The sequence below is a fragment of the Channa argus genome, chromosome 4 (assembly GCF_033026475.1).
Source record: "Channa argus isolate prfri chromosome 4, Channa argus male v1.0, whole genome shotgun sequence".
Taxonomy (NCBI): domain Eukaryota; kingdom Metazoa; phylum Chordata; class Actinopteri; order Anabantiformes; family Channidae; genus Channa; species Channa argus.
Window position 1 is genome coordinate 30,485,001 of NC_090200.1, and position 21,923 is coordinate 30,506,923.

The 21,923-nt window shown below is 37.3% G+C and overlaps 1 protein-coding gene across 9 annotated transcripts in view; it reads left to right on the forward strand.

The window, feature by feature from the left end:
* ppp6r3 (protein phosphatase 6, regulatory subunit 3) overlaps positions 1 to 11,350 on the forward strand; it is a 76,002-nt gene extending 64,652 nt beyond the window's left edge. For 7 of the 9 annotated variants that reach the window (XM_067500120.1, XM_067500116.1, XM_067500118.1 and 4 more), the window contains 4 exons: positions 4,608 to 4,625; positions 6,642 to 6,746; positions 8,142 to 8,213; positions 8,362 to 11,350. In XM_067500120.1, the coding sequence (XP_067356221.1) occupies positions 4,608 to 4,625; positions 6,642 to 6,746; positions 8,142 to 8,213; positions 8,362 to 8,413 (247 nt within the window). In that variant the 3' untranslated portion in view covers positions 8,414 to 11,350. The remainder of the gene's footprint in view (positions 1 to 4,607; positions 4,626 to 6,641; positions 6,747 to 8,141; positions 8,214 to 8,361) is intronic. The other 2 variants (XM_067500117.1, XM_067500121.1) reach the window with 2 other exon arrangements.
* The last annotated feature ends 10,573 nt before the right edge of the window (positions 11,351 to 21,923 follow it).

Consider the following 21,923-nt stretch of genomic DNA (forward strand, 5'->3'; position numbering starts at 1 on the left):
ATGTCCTTAAAAAGCTAAACACTTTAAAGCTTCAACGGTGTTTCTAGCTGAAAGTATACTGAAGTAGTTAAGCACCAAATTTCAATTCAACTTTATCTATATAGCACCAATTCACAACAAAGTCATCTCAAGGCACTTTACAGAATAAAGTCAAGACTATAAAGATGTATAGGGAGAACCCAACAATTTTTCCTTGAGCAAGCCTTGGGTAACAGTGGAGAGGAAAAACTCCCTTGAACGGAAGAAACCTCCAGCAGAACCAGGCTCAGGGTAGGCGGTTGTTTGCTTTGATCAGTTTGGGTGAGTGGAAAGTGAAGAGAGAAAAGAAGAGAGCAACAAAAGCTACAACAAAACATAGGGCAGGATGGTAGGCCCAGTAGCTGCACAGTGGAAAACACACAGCTCCAAAGCCGGGGACACCTGTGGAAAGTGAAGGAGAAAAAAAATTACAGTAGGCAGAACACACAAAGTTAATGCAATACAGTGGTGACAATTCTGGGTTGAGACGAGAGGGGGATAAGAGGAGTACAGTATGAAGAATAATAAATGGTCTGCACTTATATAGCGCTTTTCTACCTATTGGCACTCAAAGCGCTTTACACTGCTTCTTATTCACCCATTCACACTCACAATCACACACATATTCATACACCGATGGGGGAGCTGCTATGCAGCTGGCCAACACTCACCGGGAGCAGCTAAGTTGGGGTTCAGTGTCTTGCTCAAGGACACTTCGACATATGACCGGAGGAGCCGGGGATTGAACCAACAACTGTGAGATTGGTGGACAACCGCTCTACCTTCCTGCGCCACAGTCGCCAATAATAACTAGAAAAAGCATTTCTCAAAAGAAAATGCTCTGTGAATGCTATAACGCTGAAAGGATTTTCAAAGCGATGCTGAAAAAAACATTTTTGCTGACATAGCTGCAACTTTTGTTTTAGCTGAAAGCTGAATTGAGGCTGAAATGTTTAAAAATAACTGACGTTTTATTATAAAAATCCTGAAATTTGTAAAAAGTTGAAATATCTGCTGAATTGAAGCTTAATTGACTTAAAAAAGCAGCATAATATTTCCTCAAGTAGCTGTAACATGAAAATGTTTCATTAAAAATTTTGGAAACTTTAGAAATGTAATATCTGAATCATAGTAGAATTTATAAAATACTATTAATATTACAAACAATGTTAAACTTAAAATCTCAATAAGTCAAAGTATGAATCTAGTTATTTATATTTATTTATTCTATTTATCTTTCCTGTCTGTGTGTATGTTTGTGTTTATTGTAGGTAGACTTTTACCATTTGAATGCAAAAAGGCTTTTATTTTGAAAGTGCTTCCTCTGTCTGTGTCTCGTGTGTGTCCACTGTAGGTAGACTTCACTATGAACTCTTACGATTTAAATTCTAATAATTTGAAAAAACTATCAACTGTGTTTGAAAGTGTGTTTTGTGGGTGTCCAATGTGGGTGGTTCAATTTAACTTTATTTATATAGTGCAAATTCACAACAGTCATCTCAAGGCACTTTACAGAATAAAGTTAAGACTATAAAAATGTATAGAGAAAACCCTAAAATTCCCTCCTTGAGCAAACCCTGTGCAACAGTGGAGAGGAAAAACTCCCTTTAACAGAAAGTATGATATGAAAATACAGTATATAAAATAGCTAAACTGACACCAAATTCACGCTCATTATTAATCAGGTTTACACTAACCCCTCTCACAGAATGTTTTTATTTATTTTTTACTTCAGTTCAGAAATAGGCCTTTGTTCATACAGATTTTATATTGTATTCACATGCTATGCTGTGGCACAAATGACGATCAGTTATTGGGCAAAATTGGACAATTGTTGTGACACTTTCAATACCTACATCTCTATATACCTTAGAGGCTTTCTATACTCTAAATGTCTTTTCAGCAGACCCAGCATTTATTCTGAAAAACTGTTGAAGTTCTCCCATTTAGCTGCTCATGTTAGTTATGCAGAGTATGCACTCTCAAACAACAAATTTCATTCGATCTGTCACAATTTTAAATCATGGAAATAACTTTACCCACAACTGTTTAACATTGTACTACACAAGCAGGCAGTCTACAGGTGCTGTAGGAATGAGTGGAAATAATCCTATATTTAATTGTTTTCAGATGTTTTGATTAAAAAAAACATTGTAGTCAAATTTACAGTGCATCCAGAAAGTATTCCCACTGGTTAAATGTTTTCACATTTTGTTATGTTACAGCCTTATTACAAAATGAATCAAAATTATTTTTTTCCTCAAAATTCTACAGTACCCCATAATGACAACATGAACATTTTTAAAAAATAATAAATGAAAAAAATCACAAACCTTTGCCAAAATTTAGCTCTGGTGCTTTCTGTTTCCACTGATCATCCTTGAAATGTTTCTACAACTTGTTCAAAATCCACCTGTGGGAAATTCAGTTTGGACACAATTTAAGAAGGAATACACCTGCCGATATAAGGTCCCACAGTTAACAGTGGATGTCTGAGCACAAACTAAGCCACGAAGTCCAAGGGATTGTCTTTAGACCTCAGAGAGAGGATTGTATCGAGTCACTGTTATAATTTGGGGAAGAGTACAGAAAAATTTCTGCTACATCGAAGGTCCTAATGAGCACAGTGGCCTTATCGTCTGTAAATGGGAGAAGTTTGGAACCACCAGGACTCTTCTTAGAGCGGGCTGGCTGGCCAAACTTAACGATCGAGAGAGAAGGGCCTTAGTCAGGAAAGTGATCAAGAACCCGATGGTCACTCCCTAAAAACCAAAAAAGCCACCATTTTGCATTTTTAGAGGAGAACCTTCCAGAAGAACAACCATCTCTGCAGCAATCCACCACTCAGGCCTGTATGGTAAAATGGGAAGACAGAAACCTCTCCTCAGTTAAAGGCACAGTTTCCCAAAAGGCACCTGAAGGACTTTCAAGAAGTGCCATGTGTCATGTCTGAAGGAAACCAGGCACTGCTTACCGCCTATACTAGTATACCTTCCCTACAGTAAAGCATGGTGGTCACAGCATCATGTTTCAGGGATGTTTTTCAGTGGCAGAAACTGGGAGACTAGTTGGGATTCAGGGAAAGATGACGGCAGCAATGTACAAATGAAAACCTGTTACAGAGTGCTATGGACCTCAGACCAGGGTGATTGTTCATCCTTCAACAGGACAACAATCCTAAGCACACAGCCAAGATAACAAAGGAGTGGCTATGGGTCAACTCTGTTAGTGTCCTTGAGTGGCACAGCCAGAGCGCTGACTTAAACCCGATTGAACATCTCTTGAGAGATCTGAAAATGGCTCTGCACTGATGCTCCCCATTAAACCTTATGTAGCTTAAGAGGTACTGCAAAGAAGAATGGAAGAAACTGCTCAAAAATAGGTGTGCCAAGCTTGTAGCATTTTATCAAAAAGACTTGAGGCTGTAATTGGTGCTAAAGGTGCTTCAACAAAGTATTAAGCAAAGGCGTTGAATACATTTTTATTTTATTTATTTATTTTATAAATCTGCAATGATTTAAGGTCTCAATGGAATTATTTTAAATATTATTTGCTTTTTGTTAAAAATGATACCTGAAGTGAGGATTGAATGTAACAAAACAAGCACTCCTGGAATTTATATAGGAAAGTAAAAGAGCTTCAAAAGTTCTCTTTTAGATTAGTCAGACCAAATGACAACAGTGTAGCAAAAACATTGCACATCCTGCAAAGTGACTATTGCGCATGTCCACATAACAATGATGATGCTGAAATAATAAATCGTTCAGCCCTATCCTGTGACAACACCTGTAAAGTTTAAGTTTGAAGTCTGTCAGTTAATAATTCACCTCCCCCTTCAAATCTTAAACACCTGGAGCAGTTTGCTCATAAAGAGTAGAACAAACTACCTGTTGGCAGGTGCAGAAGTCTTATTGCAAGTTACTGAAATTTGCTTGTTTGCATTGATCATCTCTAAAGGTTGTTCAAAATGTTACGCTAAAAAGGATAATTTCATTTTCTACATTAATAGTGTTTTTAACCATGTGTCCAAACATGGCTTATCCTGTACGTTCAAGGTCACCACAGCGGATAATTAGTCATTAATCTGGCACAGTTTTTACACCGGACGCCCTTCCTGACGCAAACCTCCCAAAGTTCTACTGGGTTTGGAACCAGCACTGGGGGATTGGGAATTGGGCTGTTCCGGGTTCAGTATCTTGCCCCGGGACACCTCGACATGTGGGTGGGAAGAGCTGGGCATGAACCTCCGACCCTATGGTCAGTAGGCAGCCACTCTACCAACTGCACCACTGCTGCCCCCCTTTGTCTTTTATTATAATTTTCCATTTATTTCTGACAAAATTGTGGGTTTATTTTTATCTGTGGAAGGGTACCAACTTTTCTTTCCTCATATGTGTAGTGAAATATTTATTCTTAATCTTTTCCTTAATCCACAGGTTTTAAAGTATTTGTCCTTTGTCCCTCTGTCCACCTGTTTATGCTGCATTATATTGTCTGCCTGAGTAACTAACTGTCTGATAAATTGAGCGGCACTTACAACCTGAGCTTCCCCTCTCTCTCTTGCTGTGCATTGTGGGTGTTTTCTTCAGAGTATTGAAATCTTATCGGTATGTACAGCCAATCAGAGATCAGCCTGCAGCCGTGATGTAGTCTTGTCACGTCAACCACCAACTTTTCTTTCCCAATTTTGATCTGCTTTGGTTTTGGCTTTTTGTTTGTTTCCTTCATTATCTCCATTCTGCATGTGTTTCTGCTAAAAGTCTTCAAAGTATAGTTTGTCTTTTGTTTATTTATTTATTTTTCTGATATTTTTTATATTCAAGCAGCTTTCGCCTTGACAGACCAAAAAAATTTTTGTAGGAATTGTAGTTAATAATAACAATGACATTTATGTTTATGTATTATAACAATTCACTAGGGTTGGGAAAATAAGAATTCAAACCAAACAAAAAACAATTAAGAAACCAAATAAGTCCAAGGTCTCCTTAACAAAAACAGAATTGTGGTTCTGCCTATTACTTTCAAACAAAGAGTACATATCAATAAGGACATATATAGCTTTCCCACAGGAGGACCTGTTTAACATTAGATATCAATGTTGCACAACAGTGCTCCAGCATTGCATTATGAATTTGTTTTTGTTTTTTTAATATAAACTAGCATGCATGCTAATGTTACATCTTGAAACAGAGCATGAAAGATGGATTGTGGTAAGCATAAAAGAAGATAACAAGGCACAGTGCAATGCATGTGAGAAGCAAATAGGCTGCAAATCTGGTGACACATTCATTTGTAACAACCATTTAAAGCAGCAAAGTGGTGAACTGAGAGACTGGACATTTTATGTTTGTGTGTATACATCGATCAGGCATAACACTATGACCACTTGTGCAATTTAATGCAATCCAATACAGTCGCTCTGCCATGAATTCTACTTTTACAAGGTTATTATTAAAATATAATATATAAAATATAATAATACAAAATATTATAATTTCTTAAATTTTAGGTTGACACTGGTAATAAATCTAATATGTTTATTATTGAGGTCAAATTGGGTAGTGAAGTCGTATCGGAGTGCATTATAAGAATAGGTGGCTCCAAAATTTTAGCCACAGGTGGTCACAATGTTATGTCTAATCGGGGTGTAAATATGGTATTTACCACTTTTACTTCTCACCACTTAGCTGTTGTTTCAATAAATTGTTTGAGATGAAGAAATGACCATTGCATGATTCTACTTAAATGCCCTACTTTCATGATATAATATCCCTGTAGCATGAACCCCTTGCATTTTCCATAAATTTCACCCGAAAGTTGAATATCCCTAACTTTTTGTGAGTAATGTATAAGGTAGAAGAACTCAATGATACCTGGAATTTAATAAGCAGAATTGGTATCAAACTTTGAATTGATAAACAACTCACTTAACTAGAACAAGAGAAGTAGCTTTCAAGAGCTGCAATATGGCATTAATTATTTTTTTTTTTCATTAGTAACTAACAAGACTAACCAAGTATAATCTACTTAAATATTGCATTAAATGAAATGATAAAACGTTCCACAAATGCAGCTATAACCAGAGACTTATTGGGTTCCCTCTAAAGTCTGACTTTTGTTTGTTTTGTTTTGTTTGTTTGTTTTTATTTTGTTTATAATGCTCAATGATTGTTATATAGCATCTAAAATGTTGGAATATATTTGCGTTTGTAGATGTTTTACTTTGATTTAGGCCTCATCCAAATTATTGGTGGTTCTCTTGAGACAAAGTGAGACTGGCGGCTGGCACAATTATTTTGGTCTAATGAATGTCCAAATAAATTTATACTTTTGCCTGCTATGTTCTGTCTCCATAGCTACAAAATTAACTGAATATTACAGCTAAACAATAAAAACAGTTGACTTTCTCCATTTGCTGTACATTTCAGTGCTTTTAATAGTTATTGTTTAAAGTTGCCTCATTTCAGTACCTCCATCCTTGTGTGTATTAATAGTCAGTTCAGCATGCATCACTGTCAACATTTCATTGTGGTCTTTGTGTTTCTGTGGGGAAAAATGCTTGGTTATGAATTCCTTCCGTTGGTATCAATGTATATTTTTGTTTGTATACATGTGTATTCCAGTGATGAAGACACGAGTCCTTCGTCAGAGAAATACTCAATAGTGGAGTGTGTGGATTCAGAGAGAACAGGCATCAACTCAGCAGCAGCCTGCTATCCCAAATCAGGGTCAGACACACACACACCCACCCACACCCCACCTACCTGGGTAAAAATGGAAACATACCTGCAAGGCTTTGTTAACAAAAACCGAGTTAAAATTTAAAGCTTTCTTTTAATTTTTAAATTTTTATTAAAGAGTTCAGGGTTGCCACAGCGGATCATTTGTCCGCAGGTTGATTTGACACAGATTTTAGGCCGGATGCCCTTCCTGACTCAACCCTACCCAATTTCTATCGGGTTTCGGATTGGCAGTGCACAGCTGGGGATTGGAATGGGCTGCCAGGAGTTCAGTGTTTTGCGGACATGTGATCGGGAAGAGTGGGGTGCCAACGACCCAATGGTCAGTAGGTGGCCACTCTTCCAACTGAGGCTCTGCCGCCCCACACAAACCCAGAGTTGAAATAAAACATGATATTTACATATCTTTAAATATCAAAGTCTTTGAGTTTTATTATTTATGTCTTAAATGCCTTATTTTCAGTTGAAGGTCCTAAATTGTAGACTAATGCAGGGATTCAGTTCACCTTTCAGCAAAATGTCATTTTTTGAGCTAAGCTCACATCCGTTTCAAAAGTCCTTTTTTTGTGACATTAACACAGGCTCCGTTATGATTCATTGCCTCATAGGTTCAGGGCTGACCGTGAGTCTCTAAGTAGGAATACTAATCGAGTTTAAAAAAGTTATTTAAAGCATTAAAATAGGCATTCCAAGAGTCATACTGTTACAGTGCGGTATATTTCCGGTACCCTGTTGGTGATGATGCATCAGGAATGCATTGTGTTTTAACTGAAGCAGGGTCTTCTCCAATTCTCCTTTCAGCCACCAGTCATCACAAAGTCGCTTCCTCAGCTACAGAAGATGTGATCAGTTAATCCAGATTTATAATGTTTGACTCAGATCAGAGGTTGCAGATCTCTCCACTACGACAGCAGGCAACTAATGTTAAAGTTCGCCCACATCTAAATTTGAAACTAAAAGAGAAAAGCCTGTGAGAGTCTAAATTTTTAAAATTCAAACAATTTGCACTGTTGATGGATCCTGGTCTAGTCTGAAGTGTAGCACCTAGTCTTTGTGTATACCCTAGGGAGCATGGCAAGTTCTGCCAAGATAGTGGAAATTCAGAGCTGTTTAGTGTTTATTTGTTTGTTCTACAACTAATACTGTAAGTTGTTTTATATTTTTTGCAAGAAAGTCCTCATTTAGAAGATGTGGCTAGTTTTTTCATAAATACTACTACTAATACTACTTTTTAGCATGAAATTACACTTTTTAGCATGAAAAAAATATCAAAACCTAATAAAGCAGCAGTCCTTGGATTGTTGGTTGTTGTGTTAATATGATTCTAGACTAGCCATATAGTGAAGTATTTTTCCTACCACCTCTTTTGTCTCCCATAAATAGTGAGAAGTGTCAATCCAATGTGGAGCTTGCCAGTAGTCCCAATGAGGAAATGTCAGCTGAAGATGATGCCAAGTAAGTCTGACTGTCCTTTGGAACTATGTGTTGTTTATAAGTTGAAGCCTTGTATGCTGCACCCATTACTACAAGTACTCAGTGTGTACATCTGTTGCCCGCTGTTCAGCTCACCAAATATTAATATCTGTCTCTTTGTTCCTCCCAGACTGGACCAGAATGCTTTGACCTCAAAGCCAGTTGTAAATGGACCAGCGTGAGCATTGCCTAATGTCAGCCAATGGCCAGCCTTTTCTGCCATGCAGTGTATTCCTCCTTGTCAGCAAGTGGAAGCCACTGCTCAGAGCTGTACCAATTACGTGCCCCCACCAGGACCAGCAATACTCCCATCGGCTCATCACTGATAGTCAGACAGGTGTACAGACGCAGGATGAACTGAAAACAAAATGACATACTCAAATGGATACAGATTACTTTTTTGCATTTTATATACTAGTGTTCTTATGAGGTAACGTGACTGATATCTTGCCACTCAAAATTAAATAGTAATGTTCCTATAATTAAAGTAATGATTGTATGAATAAAATATTTTATAAAAAAGAAATGTATACAGAAACACGCAATGATTTACCATATACACAGGAGTAAAAGATTGATGATCCATCCAAACACAAATCAGGTTTTTTCTGGATTTCTTATCCTGCAGAATACTTAGACACTGATATTGCAGTTGTTAGATTTAAAATTTTTACCCATTGGTCTTTGTTTCTGACCAAAGTTGCTTCTACAAATTGAAACTTTTAAAAATCATCCTTTAATTTTTATTTTGCTGTTTATTTTTTTATGTAACAAGCCTTAAATAGGTTACAAAAGGCATTATTTAAAATTTTTTAAATTTACATTGGAAATACTCTGATTATGTCTCAGAAAGAGCCATAAAAAAATAATTCTCCCTTTACTGGAAGATACATTCATGCTAACTAGGCTTTGCAGCCTAGTTGCAGCAAGCTTTGCAGCTGGAAGGCTAAACAGGGGCACTATGATTTTTCATCATTACAACCTAAACATTGTGTGCTTATGATTTTAGCCTAAACCCAGACACAGTCCTGTAATTTTTTTTTTTTGTCCAGAAGATTTTATTTTGTTTTGTTTATAAATAAAAGACTATTGGTAGGGAAGTGAAGACAAACCACATGCAGAAATCTAAAACTAAATTCTAAGAAAAATCTGTTTGGCTTTCTAATGGGTAGAAGGTGTAGATTTGGGTGGTTTCAGCAACTGAACAATTCCAAACTGCATATGGTTTTGTTTTTTAACCTTCCTCTTGCGTTAGCTTTCTGTTACCATCCCTTGTGTTAACGGGTCAGTTTTGACCCATGTCCTAAATCAGCCGTAAAATACACAAAAAATATTATTTATCATCCAGTTTGTTTCTCATTTCTTGGTTACCTTGTTGGGCTTCCTTTTCCATTAAAATATTAGTTTTAATGTTTTAGGTGTGGGCCTTTGGGGCTTTTTTTTTGTCAGCATACCCCTCAATCTGAATATAAAAACATTTAAAATGAACCTCAATAGAAAAATATAAATAAATACAAGACTGTTTTGTTACCTTACCATTATAGAGGTATGTTAGAACACATCACTTTAATAATTTTGTTCAATTTATTAAAAAAAAAATAACAATAGTATCATTTATGGTGTTACTGGTCAGTTTTGACCCGTATACATTTACTTCAAGAAAAAGCCAGAAAAGGTCAGCTTTTTTGTCCAAGGTCATAGCTGGTAAAAAAGTTGTCACAAGTGATATTGTGACAACACATTCCAGTAGTCATATCGAGGACCACACGTTTTCCTTGATTTTTCTCCGAGATGCCACCAGCAACTTTGCCTGTGTAAATCTGTAAATTACAGGCTGCCCAGATTTTTATGCCATATTTGCCTGGCTTACTGGGTATGTATCGCTGGAACGGGCATTTTCCTCAGAAAGGGACATCACGTCCCTCTACTGTCAATTCTGGCCATGGGTTAAACGTCAGCGGAAGAAGCTGCACCCATTTCTCCCAGACATCCATGATGGGGGAGAGCTTGTCAGATCTTGCTCTGTTATCTCTATTGTCAAATCTGAGGACTCTTGATATAATTTGAAAGGTCGGAAGTGGAATTGTTGCCCAAAAAATATTTCTGCCTGTTTTTGCATCCCAAAGTGGTCTCATTGCAGGATCTGTACACTCCAGCAAGAAGAAGAATACCAATGTAAGCATCTAGGTGTTCCTCATCAATGTCTTTCCACGTGTCACCATGGACATTTTTCCTTCAAGGTTTGTCATATCAAGAATGACTCTTTTTAGTGACAATGGCATAAAAAGCTCAAAATATGTCTTGATGTCACTGACTCTTGTCACAGCAAGCCTTGTGATTCCAGGGGTCATTATGATGAGATTGGCAGCAGCTGCCCCGCCTTGTGCATCATGAGGTACTGACCTCCAAAAGATCTTACCATCTTTCGACTTGAATCTCTCAGCAAATTCTCCACTGGTGACCTCATCAGACTCATCAGATGTGTCTGTCTCTTCTGGATAAAACTCCACATTGTCTTCCTCCTCAAAAACCTGCTCCTCCATGTCGCTTTGTTCCTCTGTGTTTTCTTCCTCATTTTTACTAAAAATACTATCCAGAACTTGGCTCACTGAAAATCTTTTTCTCATTTTTGAAGCTGCAAATTGGAGATGTGAACTCTGCAAGTCACCAATTCAATACTGAATTCACACATCTGGGAACGTCCACGTTTGTTTGTTTGTTCTGTATTTGTGCAGCTATACAGGAAAACAAGATTCACCTAAAGCTCACATGATTGGGAGAGGAGCTGGCTGTCAGTGTTTAGGCTGACAGTGCACTTATTATTTCAGTTTTTGCTCTAATTATTGCTTTATAACCTTATTTTTAGAAGTGACATCACAAAGGTCATAATTTCAATAAGAGCATTTCATAATTAAGTGAGTTGTTTTTTTTTATTTTATTTTGTTGAAATAGAGGTTACTGACAAAGTCAAAAAGCCTTGATGTAATAAACAAAGGTATATGGTTCTTTTATGCATTTAAAACTGAAAATGGGTCGGTGCCGACCCTAACACAAGAGGAAGGATATGCTTGTTCAGACAGACAAAGCGTATGTTTAATAAAATTATTTTTGAGATGCTGTTGAGAAGTCGGGGTGTTTATGCAGAGGACTGTGGCAAAAGATGTAGACAAAGAAGCTGAACTTAACTGAATGTTTAATGTTATGCACAGCATCTCTGACAATTTAGTGTGGGTACCAGTTCTGGGATGTTCCTGAAAGATTACTTTTTAAGCTGAATGGGAAAATTCTGCTGTTTGTCTACCCACTGTTGAGATGCTAAATAAGACTGCCAACCCGTTAACTCTCCAGATAAACATTGATAAACATTTAAAAGACACTGTTTCTCAAATCCCATTTCTGCATTGTATTTTCTCAGCTACAACCAAAGCAAGACATCCACAACAATGCACAGTTCAAATTTACATGAAAATGTGACCATTTCATGGAGAAATTCAAATTTACTGTAAACTACATACAAACTCTGGCTTCCTTTATAGTAAAGTAGTGGCTTTGGTGTGGCTCAGCAAATAATTTCTTGGCAATATAAATAGACTGACATTTGGAGTCCCTACACAGACCAATCTCCAGTATTACTATCTGCAAGTGGAATGAAATGTTTCTTTCTGCAGCTTTCTGTTTCTATTCTTTCTAACCAGATCTGACAGTTTTTTCATCTATGAACCGTTGAACTTGGCTTGTGTATTATAGCTAAGGGTTAAATTTCCCATTAAAAAAAAAATAAAAATTTGAGTATAGGTCTTTGAACGTTCACTTCCTGACAGTGAAAAATAGACATTCTCCACTCATTTACACTTATCTAAGGTGTCGGTGTCTTTGTTCTTTTGCATTTCATTTATGAGACTGTTAGATGTTAGGTAGAAGTGGTTTTCCACTGCTGATGGACATAATTCAAGAACACAGATTTCTACCCCCAGCACAAGTGCTGGCAGTCACAGAAAACCAGGAAAAGGTCAGTATTTTTTATTTTTTATTTTAAACATCTCTGCATAAATAATACAGTGCTTCTTAAGAATACTTGAGGTTGAACTTTTTTACTAAGAACACTGCTAAATAGCTATTTCTATTTATTAAGTAGTATTTATTCCCTAAATATTTCAATATGTATCTTTTGGTTAAGTGGAACTACAGTAAATACAAGTTATTAAACTTATGTAAAACTTCACTACTTAGGCTTCAAAAGTACAAATTTAAATTTTTAAAAAAATATGAATAGAATGTGTTTATATAATTTCCATTGTCATTTTTAAACCAAACCTGTACATTGTGTGGGTTATAATCATTTCTAATGTTGCTGCTTCATACAGTATCTGATAGGGCTGCTCCAGCGCATTTATGGTTACTTTCAGTAGATGGCAGTAGCCATTGTAAAATCTCCCACGGCATGATGGCCATTTAAGGTAGTTTGGGGGGCTTTAGAGATTTACACAGAATATTAAGTGGAATAAAAAAGGAAGAAAGCAGATGAATATGACCTTTTCATTTTAAATGTATTGTCAAAGTTTTCAGACCCCCCTCATTTTTTTTAAATTTTGTTTTTTTGCAGCCTAATAATACAACCGTTGACAATCTTTTTTTTTTCATTACTCCTGTTTGCAATTGAATGAAAAAGGAAAAACAGAAATTCACATTGTCATAAGAATTTAACACTTTTTAGCTCAGATTCCTCCCTTTTCGCGTGGTCGCTGTTTTACACCTTGACTAGAGCCCACCTGTGGTAATTTACATTTATTAGACATGATTTGGAAAGGCATATACCTCTGTATAGAAGATTTAATAGCTGACATTGTATACTGTATAACAGCAAAAGCCATGAAATCAAAAGAACATCTGTTTAGAAACCTGAGTTGGCTGTTCACCGACAGTGCCCATTCAACCTAACTGAGCTGGACAGAATTTGCAAAGAAGAATAGCAGAAAAGCTTGTGTCATACCCAAAAAGTGTCAAGGCTGTAATTGCAGTCAAAGGTCCTTCAACAAGTACAGAGAAAGGGTATAAATACCTACGCGAAATGTCCTTACGGTCGTCACCCTCCCAAAACTCCCTAATAGACGGTCCTCTCTCTGAACAACTAAATTACATAAACCAAAAATGAGCACGAGGAGTTAAGCATAATAACCTAATAAAAGTTAGAATGAATCTTACATAACAAAACCACTAATTATTAAATGTGGATTATTAAATATCAGATCTCTCAACTAAATCTGTTAGTAAATGACTTAATAAGCGATCATTAAATTGATTTATTTTGTTCAACTGCAACTTGCAGCAGAAAGAATGTCAGTCTAAATGACACAACCCAACCCCCCACCCCCTAGTCTTATCATGTTCCTACAAGCACAGGCCAAGGTGGAGGAGTAGCAGCAATCTTCCAGTCAAGGCCTGGATGTTGTACAATTCCTTACTTCTAAATTTAGACAAAACTTAAGTTATAGGGCCTAAAAATGTTAGAAATATGCTATCCAACCATATTGTTACGCTAGATGGCGTAGCTTTTGCCTTAAGTACCTCAGTAGTAGTTCAGGAACCTCAGAATTATTTTTCACCAGGATTTGTCCTTTACCTCACACATAAAACAAATCTCCAGAACAGCCTTCTTCCACCAAAATTAGGAGCATCCTGTCTCAAAATGATGCTATCAAGCTTCTCTCCTGTGGAACCGGCTCTCAGTTCAGAATTGGGAAACAGACACCCACTCCACTTTTAAGACTAGGCTTAAAACTTTCTTTTTTGATAAAATTCCTTCCCTCCCCTGTATCCTCTCTCCTCTTCTCTCGCATTTATACATCACCACTTTGTGACATTAACTTTGTGTCTATTTTCTCCCATAGTTTAGTCTTGCTTCTCTCTGTGCCTTTCTGCAGGTGCCCCGGCTGAAGCTGTGTTTTCCAGTGTACAGCTACTGGTCCTACAAACCTACCCAATTTTTTGTTGTTATTTCTTGTTGCTCTTTTCTTTTCTCTCCACTTTTCACGCACCCCAACTGGTCAAGGCAGGGGGCCGCCCACCTTGAGCCTTGAGATGACTTTGTTGTGAATTGGTGCTATATAAATAAAGTTAAATTGAATTACATGTCAAAAGATCAATGGCTTTCATCTTGTCCCTTTCAGGGTTCACCACAGCAGAATTCGTTCTGCAAGTTGATTTGGCATTTTTACACTGGATGACCTTCCTGCCGCAATCCTCCCATTTTTATCCGGGCTCGGGACCGGAACCAAGTTGGCCCTTGGTGTCTTGGCACGGCCACACCTTGTTGAGTTGGTATTTGATCCTGCAGTCCTTTGCATCCCAACCCAATGCTTTATCACTGAGCCACCCCTTATATTGTATTATATGTACATTAAAATTTTTTCTTTTTAATTTATTTACAATGATTTCTAAATTTCTGTTTTCACTTTTCCGTTATAGGGTACTGAGTGTAGATTATTACAAAAAATTTCAAGAATTTCAACAACTTTATTAGCAAGCTCCAAAATTACACATTTTAAAAAGTGAAGGGTGTTCAAAAAGGTTCAAAACAATTAATTAGCTTTAGGAAAAAGCTAATTAATTATTAATTAGCTTTTTTCTCCAAATCATGTTGCATAATGTTTATTACAGGTTTTGTCAGTAGATTCCTACTGTGTGGAGTGTGCAGCCCTGAGAAGCTCTGAGAAGGGGGTCAGAGGGAGCTAATGGTATTCTGCAGGAATGCTTTGAAGCTACAGAATAGGAGGCACTCTGAGCCACATGGTGAGGACATTGATGGCCTGATTGACAGGACTGTATCACAGAATACCTGCTTTTCTCTGTGGACAACTGCATACGCCTGAAAACAATCTGCTGCTTTCAACACTACAAGCCCTCAGTCACCAGACATCTGTAATACCCTTTGTTTTCCAGTGCTCCCTCAATTGTGAGTAGCTTTATATAATTGGGACAGCCTTCAAGATCCCTATTCTTCATCAGAGCCAAATGAGCAGTCCTGGTTCTGAGGAGTTCACAAGAAAACCATAGATTGAAAAAACACAGGGACGCGTCTGTAATCCTATTCTCCTATGCTAACCACCTGAACCGCTTTAAGTAGAGAGGGGTACTGAAACGATTAAATGCTATATGAAAACATGAAGTTAAAAATGTGGGACGGTCTTGCACGTGCAACAGTCATCTTGTAAGTTAACATTAGATGCTAGTTTGTTAACTGGCTGAGGGGTTCATAGATACTGGCACGAAAAAGTTTGGAAACACTAACACAATTTAGTATTTTTTTTTGTCTTTTGTTGGTAAATGGATCACAAAACACAGTATTGGTCAAATCAAATGTGCATGTTAAACTTTACTTATATTTAAAAGAAAAATTGTCCCTTGCAACAACAATTGCCTTGATGAATCCGTGGTATTCTTGTGATCAGTTTTTTTTTTTTTTTTTTTTTTTTTTTTTTTCAGATATTAAAGTGTGATTTCTTTCCCGGCCTTTGGCCAAGCTTCTCCCACACCGTTTTGATTAGGTTTAGATCTGGCAATTAAGTTTTTAAGTCAACACTAGGAGTATTACAGCTGCTACTTTCTTTTCCAGATAATTCTTACAAAACCAGAAAGAATCGTTGGAGTCATTATTTTGCTGCAAAATACAATTATCCCTAATCAGTCCTTGCAAAGGGAATCATATGCTAATTGATTATGGAGTGGTATCCATGCTGATTGAGGATGGCTGGCACTCAATGCAGATTACCCATACTCCCATTGCCTATACTCCCAAGCATTCCTGTATTACCACTGTAGGAGTTGGCCGAGTAGTGAAGGACACATGCAGGGAAGGAGTATTCCTCACCCAGTGTAAAATGTATTTACAGTGGACCAGACAAACGAGCTGTACAAACTGTATGTGTGGAAAAGTATATACAAAAATAATAAAACCAACAAACCTAAAACTAGTCAAAAGAAAATAAACAAGCAATTGCTGTTGGGCAACTTGCAGTAGGAAGTTACAAAACGGTACCTCGCATTATGGAAATCACGTGAAAATTCATTTCGCACTTCAACTACAGCACACTGAGCAACACTTGTACAAAGACACTCATACAGCACCTTTTTTGAAATGGAGCCACCGAGAAAGAGAAGGTGTCCCCTGTTTGGGAACGTTTTGAACTTATTTCTCTGAATTAGTTTAATAATGTCATGGATTGCTAGAATATAGTCAGGGATGTGTTGGGTTTTTAATAGTTTGTTTGTGTTTTGTTTGTGTCTTCAGTGCCACGTGAGAGTGTTTTCCAAGGCAGGGGAGTTTTTCTCTCAAAAAAGAGAAACTGTCTAAGCCCCAATGCTGTTAAAAACCTTTATTTCTAAATACAAATCAGTAACAAATCCCCTCGTCAGTTACAGAAGCACTGCCGCGTGTCACTTGAGCACTGCCCACAAAACAGTGTATCAATGTATAGTTTCATTTCAACATCACTGACAACATTGATGAATGCAACATTACTAGCCTCTATACCAAATAATCCAAATAATTCTGCTGTGGAACTAACTCATGTTAGTCTGTTTACTATAAAAAGTTTGGCCACTAGATATCAGTAGTCTAAAATAGGCTCTTTAACGAGGCTTCATGAGATTAACCTTTAGGCGAAACTATTGGCTAGGAAGCTTTGACACCCACGTGAGGCTATACTATCATAGCAGCAGGTCTACATCTGAACTGCAGCAAACAATGACTTTGGAAGAGCTTCTAGTCCTGGCCTATATACCAAAAGTGCCCCCTTTAAAGAGAAACCACTGTAGAGGCGATCTTACTCGAATGTATGACGAACATTGAACATTTATTGTACTTGCTTCTCAACTTAGCCGATGACGGGTCAATTGTACATACAAGTTTAAGTACAGTAATCTCCCTAACACATTTACAAACAGCTTCATCAAACAAGTTTCTCAAAGTATGGCAGAACTTAATAAACTTGCAGAACTCGCTAAGAAACCGTCTGCCTCCACAGCTACACACTGAACCTTTTTCTTCTAATTTGTTGCGATCCAGACCACCTTGTAGTCAGTTCCTCTGCTCCAGCTACCGTGTCACATCAGCTCCCTTTATTAGCTGAGCTTAACTGTACTCTCGTGAAGAAAATCATTGCTATCCTTTGTTTACTTAATAACCGGACAACAAACTTAAAAGCTAAACTACAAATGCAACCATCAAACTATCACATCATCAGTAAACAGAAACATTACACAACACACAATACAGTACAGTTCACAATACACAATACATACTACATAAAACAAAATAAAACCGAACTTAAAACTGAGGAAACCCTTGGTTGGTTCATACAACCACCACTAATAAAGATAATCTATTACTTCTCAGTCCCTTTGGCTTAGGGTCAAGGCCTAACATGACCTATTTTGCTTTTCCAAAGTTACTATCCACTAGACATTTTTGAGATACCTGAGATAAAACTTGTTAGAAATTACTAGTATAGAAATTCTCAACCACAAAGAGACCCCCTTCAGCTGTTCACAGTCGTACATTCTACAATCCCTGAACTATCTGAAGACCTCACACAGAGCCAGTTTCCTATGATCTACAGATCAATTGTCCCTGAATGCACCTTGCCTGCAGACACTATTACACTGTAACTGCAACATTAAAGCAATATTGTTTTGGATATTAATAATAAGCTATGTGTGAGTTTAGAGCTATGTTACATCAAATTATGGCACAGTGGACACTGTAGTCATGAAAGTTCTACAAATATACAATCAGATACACCTGTATCTAATGCAATTTAATACAGCAGGTAAACTTCCTCGGTTTTTAATATGAAACTGTCAAAAAGGTGATAATTCTACTATGTGTTTAATGGTTTGAACCCTTCGTTAATTTTAAATAGGCTGGTGAAAAGATTGAAATACTGCTTTAAAAATAAATAATAAAAAATCTACATGAGCATATTTCTATGGACGGTAAATTATAACAAAGAGTATATGTATTAACTTGAAACAACAAGAGTTCATAAATATTACCATTACAAACCTATTTCTGAATGTTATTTATGTTGTATTGACGTTATGCGAAAATCAACTTTAGGTGGCAGAATTTAACAATTCTCAATATGTAATTTAAACAGTGCAACTTATTTCCCCCTCCTACTCTTTTGCAAAACTCTGCTAGCAATTGAATAACAATGAACAATTGAAGTCAGTCCAGTAAAGGTATTTGGTCCATTGTGCCCTCTAGTGTTAATATAAATAACTTCCAACTACAAGTTCTGTGAGACTAAGTACAATAAGTAAAAGGAAACACGGCCAAAATAAATTTAACACTGAAAAACTACCAAAAAATTTTTTATTAGGAATTATACACTTTAGAAAAAATGGTTAAAACAAGCTAGACTGAAGGACTCATGACTAATGACTGAAAGAAATTAATTATTTAAAAGAAACAAAACCATCTTAGAAAAGCAGCAGTGCTTATCTTCAATAGATATCAGTGTGTTCAAATATAATCATAATTATGTAAACTAAGACATTAAAAACAGTAAAAAGGAAATTAAAAAGGGAAAAAGGAGTTGTATACAGCTTATGGTATTGCGCATCCACATGTGGCCATTTGGTCCTAATATTCAAATAGGTGTGGGAAACACCTCCTTCCCCCTTGGGAATCCTTCAATCCACACAACTCTTATAATTTTTATGACTCTTTTTTTAAGGTATATATTCAGCTTAAACTTTCTGGTCAAAAAAGAAAGTTTTTTTTCTTCCCAGAAAAACATTATCTTAGCGGCTGCTGCTGATATTTTTATTTCCTTACTTTCCTTAAAGTAAGGAAAGCAGGTGAGTATTTTTATTGTTATTACCTTTTAATACTGAAAAATATATTTAAGCATGTATAGATTTTTTAAAAATTATTTAAATATATTAAAGTAAATTTGTTATTTGAATTTTTTGCTATAAGCCTTTTTTAACCGGTCATTACAGATGTATTGTCGATGCTGCGCTCGCATGTGAGATCACATGATGTGTACAATATAGTCTTATGTTAATCTCACCATTTAGAGCACAGATGTCTGTTTTTGTTTTAATCATACTGTGTTGTTTTATGTAGTAGTCTGATGAATTTCTTTTTAAAACACATTTAACAATAAGCCATCAGCAGGGCTCTTGTGGCGCAGCCCCCAGTGCGAAATGGAGCAGACATGACAAGGGTATGTGCAGATGTTTTCAATGCAAACTGTAAAGTCCAGTCACAAATTTGAAGCCTTACTGGTGGTCTAATAGTATTTATTTTCCTTATCCTTTTCATCAAACTAACGTAAGAGCTACACAAAGTAAACACAGACAAAACAATAAATTAAAACCTTATTGGACCGTCAATGTGTTGTATAGAAGATTTATGTTAAGCTAACAAAGACAAATTAGCAACTTAATCAACACAGAAGTTTAAATGTCTTACAAAATGATATAAATCATAAAACCAACTTTGTTACCACCTTCAACTGGAGTTAAAAACAAAAAAACTACTATCCACTGCTGTCTCCTTTAGTTTCCTTTGTAGTTGTGTTTTTCCGTCTGTTACCTTGTACCATCTTCAAAGTTTCGTCTTAATATGTGTTGGCTGTCCTTTAAGATAATACACTTCCGTTTTACAGGAAGTTAAAAAAATAAAAGCCACAAAACAAATCACGAAGGTTTGAACTAGGCACATTTTGCAGGAAAAAAACATTCTAAGTATCTTACACTCCCACCAAATCATGGGTGTTCAATTACAAGTGAACATAAAACGCGAATGATTTTTACTAGTACAACAGACCTGTATACATTCAGTAGCAAAAATATTTACAGTCAATAATTTACTGTACTACTAAGCAGACTCTAATAGCAGAACTAGCTTATGAACTGGACGTTCCACCATGGATAATTTGCTGGGGGGTAGCCCTTTTGTATCCGATTTTTATCTCCTAGAACAACCTTGACTCCATCTTTATCTGTTACATTCTCTGTGACTCTTCCCAGTCTCCACTCCGTTCTTAGTGAGACTTCATCTGTGTCTATTACTACATCACCTACTTGAATGTTTTTCTTAGGTGTGTGCCATCGCTGTCTGACAGTAATGCTGAAGAGGTATTCCTTCCTCCAGCGACTCCGAAATTGCCCTCTGTATTCTTCTAAGGATAATAAAGACAATAAGTAAGGGAAATCAGCTGCCAAGCAACAATAGGCTGCATCAGCCTGATGTCTTTGTTGACAAAGATGGTGTTATTAAGGTTGGAGGAAGATTAGGTTCTTCAACACTTCCAAGTTCATTGAAGAACCATTAACTCAGCACAGCCCTACAGAAAGTTGATGCAGAGAGACTGACAACATTCCTGGCCTTAAAGCAATGTGATTTTTGTAATGAATGGACCCCTTGCAAGTCACGCTGGTGGAGTTTGGGAGGGACAGATTAAAACTGTTAGAAATGTTCTCAGCTTTACTCTCTCATTCTACTCTGGTGGATTCAATGATGCTTCCCTACGGACCTGAAGCAATGGCAATAGTCAACAGCTGCCCACTGACTGTAGACAATCTGAATGATCCAAACAGCCTGTTACTGCTGACTCCTAATCACCTCATCACTATGACATCCACACCCGCACTACCTCCTCAAGGTAACTTTGTTAAAGAGGATCTGTATGGACAAAAAAAAGGAAACAAGTGCAATACCTTTGCCAATGCAACAGCAAGGGGGGACAAGCCAGTGTCTTCTTGTGCCAGTCCCAAGTCTGGATAAATGAAAATTACTTCCATACTGGATCGGTCGGAGCCCAGGTTAACAACGACCGCCACCGGTGCTGTTGACCAACAGGTTACCCGTGTAAATTGGACTATTGTTGGTCGAAGACGAAGAAGGAGAGGAGGAAGGTGTGTTCGTAGGCAGAGAGAGAAGAGGAAAGCTAAGAATGTAGGACTGACAGTAGGGACTTTGAATGTTGGGACTATGAAAGGGAAGGCTAGAGAGTTGATTGACATGATGCAGAGAGGAAAAGTGGACATACTGTGTGTCCAGGAGACCAGGTAGAAAAGTAGCAAGGCTAGAACCTTAGGAGCAGGGTTCAAGGTGTTCTACCATGGGTCAGATAGGAGGAGAAACGGAGTAGGAGTTATCCTGAAAGAGGAGTATGTGAGGAATGTTCTAGAGTTGAAAAGAGTATCAGAGAGGTTGATGAGTCTGAAGCTGGAAATTGATGGAGTGATGTTCAATATTGTGAGTGGTTATGCCCCACAGGTAGGATGTGAGTAAGAAGAGAAGGAAAAATTCATGAGTGAGTTAGATGAAGTGATTCAGGGCATCCCCAGAGGTGAGAGAGTGGTGATTGGGGCAGATTTCAATGGGCATGTAGGCGAAGGAAACAGAGGTGATGAGAATGTGATGGGCAGGTTTGGCCTTCAGGGCAGGAACGCAGAAAGATAGATGGTGGTAGACTTTGCAAATAGGATGGAAATGGCTGTAGTGAACACTTTCTTCCAGAAGAGGCAAGAACATAGGGTGACGTATAAGAGCGGAGGTAGAAGCACTCAGGTGGACTACATCTTGTGTAGACGTTGTAATCTGAAAGAGATCAGTGACTGTAAAGTATTAGTAGGGGAGAGTGTAGCCAGACAACACAGGATGGTAGAGTGTAA